The 7,553-nt window shown below is 30.5% G+C and overlaps 1 protein-coding gene across 1 annotated transcript; it reads right to left on the bottom strand.

Moving 5' to 3' along the window:
- Positions 1 to 823: 823 nt before the first annotated feature.
- CBG26257 lies at positions 824 to 4,333 on the bottom strand (the record flags this gene model as incomplete). The annotated part of the gene is made up of 1 exon (XM_045244898.1): positions 824 to 4,333. One exon carries the CDS (start codon positions 4,331 to 4,333, stop codon positions 824 to 826), a length of 3,510 nt encoding a protein of 1,169 aa, XP_045100466.1.
- Positions 4,334 to 7,553: the final 3,220 nt, after the last annotated feature.

Below are 7,553 nucleotides of genomic sequence, written 5' to 3' on the forward strand. Positions count from 1 at the left end.
AACTGAGTTCACCCCCACTCACTTTCCCACTTTTGTCCCACTTTTTTTCAACCTCTCAAAACAGTCACTTTTCACTCCAACTGATAACAAATTCTCTACACTTAAATGCGTTTTCAATTCTCTTATCAATTTGTTCTCATGTCAGAATGGTAAAGCGCCTGTCTTGTGTTTGAATGCTAGAAAGTTCGAAACCCTCTCAAAAGCTCAGGATTATCCACTTAATGAGATCCGAAAAATATGCAAGAAAAATTGAAAAAAAATCGAAAAAAACGAAAAAAATCATGAAAAAAACTGAAAAAAATCAGAAAAATCAGCCAAAAATTCTCGTCGAGCAAACATGAAAAATCAACCGTCAGAACCATGAAGAAACGGCAAAAAAATCAAGTGTTAACCAACACTCTTTTCATTCAATTCTTTACCATTATTACGTTTTATTAAATGCTGAATAAAGATTTGAAACCATTAACAAATGTAGATTTATTAGAAATAGCAAAAGAGTTACAAATCAAAGATTTCAGAGGTGTATTTATGAAGGATACTTTACCAGAAAAACGTAAAGAAGTAGAAGTAGGCATCATTAATCTTGATAGTTCAGATAATAAAGGTACTCATTGGGTCTGTTATAAAGTAAATAAAAGTGAATATTATTATTTTGACTCTTTTGGTTTGGACCCACCTCAAGAAATAATAAAATATCTTAAACATAATACTTCAAACGAAATAATTACTTCAACGTTTCAAATACAAAAATTTGATACTCATCATTGTGGATACTACTGTCTACTCTTATTAAAATTATTAGAAAAACATGATTATAAAAATTCTATTCTAACTCTGATTTAGGAATTCTATAATGCTCGAAAGCTAGAGTGTCTATATTATCTACTGTATACCTTTTTGATTCTTTATCTTTACCAACTAAATTATTTAACACAACCTTATTCTGTTTTACAGTATGAATTTGATGCTTACTCGAATTAAATAACTTTTTAACAACAGATTTCTTCACACCTTTATTTCTTTTAGACTCCATTCCCTCATCAGTTTTAAAAGCATATTGTTTTGGTCTAAAGGCTACAATCTCAGTCATTATCTTTCCATTTAACTCATCTTTGAATTTCCCAATAACTTTTTTATTCTCAATGCTATGAAGTTTATTTTCTTTGGGATAATCCGAAAAATCAAAGTGTTCTTTCATATGCATCATATCTTCATAGACATCGTCTGTTTTAATTTCATAAATATAAGAATCAGTATCTTGATAACACAGTCTCAAGTTTGAAGTATACTTCGGAAGCATAACATCATAGTGGAACTCATACATTAGATACTTGCTCAAATCTAAAATAGACATCCCCACATAAATTGGCTTATCTAATTTAATATTCTTCTGAGTCATCTCTACTAAAATCATATTCTCATTTATAATATGTCTCTGTTTAAAATTATTGCTAGCAGCTAGTTTCATAACTTTATCCATATTTGACACCACTTTGACATCCACTCTATTTCTAACGTTCTCCATAGTTTTACCAAAGACAGAATTGTTCATGAGCTTGAAAAAGTCTTTCTCAAAATCATTCTTGGCATTTTTTCTCAAGTTAGTATTCAGTTCTATGTAAGAAGATAACCAATTGCTTTCTTTAAAAGTAATAACTCTATGAATTTTCTTCAAAATTAATCCATGATCTAAAACTTGCAAAAGGGCTTTATAATGTATTACATAATTTCTCTTTGGACTAAAATCATTTATTAGTTTATTGGTAGATCCAACTCGTTTATTCTCTGGACAGAAAGGTAAATCATTATGTTTATCATGTAATTCTTCTGGATAATCTAAATCTACTTCTAATATGCAACCTTTTTCTTTTGAAACAAGATCATCTATCATTTCTAAGGTAAAGTCTTCAACGAATTCGAATTCATCATAAGGTAATTTCTGACTCATTGCCCATCCATATAAATTATTTGCATCTAGATAAAGTAAGTATTTTGATTCTTCTTCAGAATTATAATTAGACATGTACTTGTTATTAGCTTTCGAATATCTTAGCATGGTATTACACATACCTCCTCTAATGCCTTTCTCAATAAAATTATACATTTCAACATCCTTGATTGTCTGTAGCTTCACTCCAGTTTTGAATAACATAGCATCCCAAGCTAATCCTGGAGATGTATAGTACCAACATGGATCTAACTTATATTCTTTAAGAGACACATTTCTGAAAGTTTCAAAAACATCAGCTAATAGTAACACATCATTAATCATATAAATTCTACTGTAGTCTTCTAAAGTTTTACAATCAGTTTCTCCCCATACATTTAGAGCATATTCATAATTCTCTTCACTAATATTTTCACCAGATAGAGCATTGTAGAAGTTTTCAATTGGAGGAAGTTCTTCGTTAGAATACTTTTTAAAGGAATCAATAAAATCATATGGATATACACCTTTGCGTCTCAACAGTTTAAACATCTTCTCATCATTATAATACTTTTTAGTAATCACACATTCGTCATCTTGTAGGTTACTGCTGAGATAGTCCAGACTGGAAGGCATGAATCCTAAACTATCCAGGAATCTTATTTCACATCTTTTAGAATCATCATGAAAGTAATAACTAAAACTAATAAATTTTTCTATATTTGCTGAGATGCTTTTAATTTCAACACCTTTTTCCTTCAATAGTTTGCTTGATTCCTCATCACTAATTATATGATGTGAGTCATAGCCTTTAAGATTATGGAAAAATACTGGTATAAAATTATTTCTACGTTTCAATCGGTTACATGCTTTACATAGAGGTCCTCTGTATAATCCAGTCCAATGATCGTGATCTCTAACTTTGTCTCCTTGGAATGCTTTTCCACAATGTGGACATGACTTACAGCTGTCATATTCTTCCCACTCTTCATTGTTTAATTTTTTCATTTTCTCATCACCTTTATTCAATAGTCTTGCACATACATCTAAGATATATTCATTGAACTTCAAGATAGTATTATATCCAACATAGCTCTTCATTTCGTAAATACTCTGAGTGAAAGAATCCACAACAATCACACAGAATGCAGAAGCAGTATGTTTTCCAACGTTTTCACTCCAAGGCTTGTCAAGAGAATTGTTAACACCAGCAATCTTGTATATAACAGATTCAAAATCGGCGTAACATACAAATCTATGTTTTTGTGTTTTCTGAATATTAGAAAATTCAATATAATCATTGGAAGGTTTAATCATTTGCATTGGAGCATTACTCATACAGTCACCTAAATGATTTTCAAACTTCTCTGCATTGTAAAAGTTATTATGACATCTAATACAAAATTTATTGCTTCTACTATTTTGGGTGTTCATCAATCTATCAATATTTTTAATCAAACAGTAATGACCTTCTCCAGATTCATCAGTTACTAACAAAAGGTTTATCACTCTACTTAAATCTACGTTGATGTTTTTAGATACTTTATATGACTCAATTATTGCTGGTCCTGTGACATCATGAGTTACAATATTAACAGCCAAGTTATTTCTCTTCTCAAACTTATCTACATCTTTAACTTGGAATGGAAACTCGAAACCTTCGAAATTAATTTTAGAAATGTGATCCTTATATTTACTTACTCGTTCAGGATTTTGATCCACTGGATATAAGTGAGCTAAAATACACCACATAAAACATTTTTCATCTTTGTTTTGAACATTGACTACTGCTTTTTTATTTTTTATCCAATCTGGTAATTCAATATATTTAGATCCTGATAATGGCATAATCTTAGTTTGAAACATTCTTAAACCTATGATTCTGTTTAATCTAAAACCAGAACCTTTACCTTGAAAATGTTCTAATCTATTTACTAAATCTAATTTTAATTTTTCATAAAAGACTTTTCTATCATCCGCCGGATTCACTATTTCGCTAGCTGTTTTTAGATGGACTATAGCCTTATTTTCAGTTCCCTCTTGTTTCATTTCACATTCTAAGGATACATATATTTTCACACTATTTTCATAAATTTTTTTAACAATATCAGGCCCTTTCTTATCTAAAAAGGATTCTAATGTTTTAGAATTTCCACTGTGAAAAGTATCTCTCAATGTATCACCAACTTCTTTGTAATCACTAAAGACAGTTTCATCGAAGGGAAATAGATTCATCATTTGAAGATTTGACTTTTCGCTAAGTTCATCTATATCCAGCTGTTTGAGTATTTTACGCATTTCAGGCACGCTCATATTTCTAACATCATCTCTACTTGTGTTAGTTCTGTTTCTTACAAGTTTTCGTAGTTGATCCCTTTTTAATTTTTTGTAATCAACTTGTTCCATTTATAGAGCAAGAAAAGTATCATTTAAAACCTTTAATAAATTTTCAGAAATATTGAATTAATCAATCTAAAATCGATGATATTTCCTGTAATAAATGCATTCTGTAGTTGAGATAAATGACCCAAAACGACGTAATGAAATAGTAAACAACTTTTTGAAAAATCGGAAAGAGCATAAAATCAAGAATTTACAAGAGCGATCAGATTTAGAACATGTAGAAGATTATAGAATTGAAGTATTTAAACCTATTTTAGAATCCAACAAAAAACTACAAGAAGAAATTATAGATGAAAAGAATAAAATAGTAGAAACTCTAAACAACTTTAAATCTCCTTCTCAACTTTCTATAGGACCTCCATCCACTTCGACACCAAAGACAAATCGTAAAAGTCTCATTAAGCAACCCTCAGTAATCCTACCTCCCTCTCTACCTAGTTCCTCTCCACCTCAAGTTGTAAGTAATCTAATTGTAAGTTATCTTCAGGACGGATCTGATAGAAGCAATGCCGGATACTCAATCAAGTTCAACAAAGCAGAAAAGAAATATACTATTGGTAACAAAGACATTACATTCGATCAAAATATTATCAAAGTTAATAATGAAGAATACACAGCAACTGAAGGGTTAATGGAGTTACTACTCAAAAGTCTCCCGACTTGAATAAGATTACAACTGAAGATTCTTCAAATTACCAAAAAATATTATTATGCTCCAATGCTCTGTACCAAGGGTTTGATAAAGAATCCAAAAGATATAATGCAGATTCCAGTGATAAATGGGCGTTCATAAAGTCTAAATATTTTGTAGCTAAGACCCCAACTACAGCTGGAACATCTTCAACATCAGGAAGTTCTATTTCTTTCATACCATCAAATACCAACTCTCTAATTGACTTATTAAGACTATCTATTGGTTCATATCAGGCTGGTAACAAAGACGAGTATAATAAAATTCATGCTATGTTAGATGAACTAGTCAAACAGAAAGTAATCAAGAAGAAAGACTTAGGGGTTATTTACTTGAATATTGGTATGTAATGTTATACAAAGTTATACTGTTTTATACAATGTTATATTATGTTATTAACTTCATACTAGATAAATGTCACGAAATATTGTTCTAGCAAAAATGTATATTAGTGATCAAGAAAAAACTCCACTCAAAATTGACAAGAGAAAATGGGTAAAACAGCACAATCTTTCTACTCAAACTTTATATAGAGGTTTATGGGAATTAGGTAAAGAAATGGATGTTTCTAAATACCTTGGATCTAAAAAATCTTCCCAACCTGTAGAAAAAGTATCTTTCCAAACTCTAGAAACCCCCAATCAATGCAACAGAATAAATCTTCTTTCTCCTAGAGAAAACTAATTTTTCTATTCTGACTTTTTGAACTTGATTTTTTTATGTAATAAATGAGTAAAGTAATGACTATAGAGAAAATGAATAAAGCTACTGAAAATAAAAAAATAATAGACCAGCTAGATAATATAGGAATAACAGCACATGGAGCCGGTTATAAAGACAAGTTAAATTATATGATTCTTCTATCTAACAATATTGATAAAGTTCCAGACCTATCTCCTGATACAAAAGAAGATTTAGAAAAAATGAAGAATGAAATTGAAAAAGCGAATAAACTGGCAAAATCGGAACCAGTTGAAAGTAAAAAACATTATTTAAATGCTGCCAAATACAATAACAATTTTACTGAGGCTCATGGAATAAATCTTAATTTTCTATTAACAGGAGCTAGAAAACAAATCAAAGTTCTATCAGAAACAGCTTCACAATATTCTAGAGATATTGCTGCAGAAATGGCTGAACAAAATAAACAACTAATTAGTGAAAATAAATCTATAGAGGAAAGGAGGAAAAATCAAGGTTTTTTTTGAGCAACTGTTCTCCAACACAGAAAGATTTAATTGATACACTTTGTATAGATATAATTATAAAACATATTGTTAAATATTGGCCTAATCCTCCTGAAACAATCAATATTTATACTGGCCGAAAGAATAATACAGACACAAAAATATACTTAACAAAGAAAGAGCAGAAACCATACAAAGAGACACCAGGTAGATTCTTGTCAAAGGATGGGGTTGGAGTGGATGTAAAGAAATTTGTGTTGTCTTATTTTAATGAAGTGAGTGAACAACTAAGCACTAATAATATCAAAAATCCTAAGGATAAAATATCAAAATGGTTGGAAACTAATAAGTAGAAGAATGTATCAAACCGTCAGTAAATGCCATAGATAATAACATTTTTCTTCTTTCATTTTCTGATATACTATCTTTAATTCTTTTATCTGGAACATAAGTATTAGCTCTGCGATATAACTGCTCAACATCTTTTAAACTCAATAGGTGTTCATCCTCTTCAGATATAAAAACAGATGCCCTTGAATTGTATAAAAACTTTATATCATCCTCGGATGTGATGATATAGTGGGTATCATTTTTTATTGACGGAACATTTTCATTTGTATTCCCTCTAATTTCAAAATCGATTTTATTAATTGGTGTATTCTTTTTATTGAATCTAGTTGTATCTCTAGTTTGTTCTATATCTATGATGTTGTCTCCATATGGACCATATCTATTACAAAAAAGTTTGTCGTTACAATATAAAAATATCGGTTCGGATCCTCCATGAAATTTTGTTTTATAACTTTTATCTATATCTTGCATTAGCTCATCATTGCTAGTGAAGAAAAAGTATTTCTCGATTTTATCAAAAGTTATTAGTTCGTCTGTTAACTTGCGTTCAGATGACAAGAAGTAAAATACTTCAGGAGATTCTCTCTCATAATCATCGTTTCTAATTTTCGAGTGTTTATTCCGACAAGCCTTATTACATGTGTGTTTGTGTAGATACATATGTGGTCTATGAGGTCTGTAGATGATAGACTCGTCTTCCATTTAATCATATTAGGTTGGCGGGAAAGTCTTTGTCACTTTTTCAATAGTTTATTTCTCAAAGAAAAAATAACCGAATAATTAATTATATTGTCCATCATTATCAACAACATGTCTCCAACGTTCCCTCAATTTATGGATTCCATTGCGGTAGAATCCAGCCGGGCGTGAGGCAAAGTATTGTTTGAGTGCCGCTTCGACCGCTCCACGGGAATTGAAGCTTCTTCCTTCGAAGGCACGTGTCATATCGCCAAATAACCAATAGTCGGAAGGAGCAAGATCAGGAGAATACGGG

This window comes from Caenorhabditis briggsae (assembly GCF_000004555.2).
Source record: "Caenorhabditis briggsae complete genome, chrIV, whole genome shotgun sequence".
Classification (NCBI taxonomy): Eukaryota; Metazoa; Nematoda; class Chromadorea; order Rhabditida; family Rhabditidae; genus Caenorhabditis; species Caenorhabditis briggsae.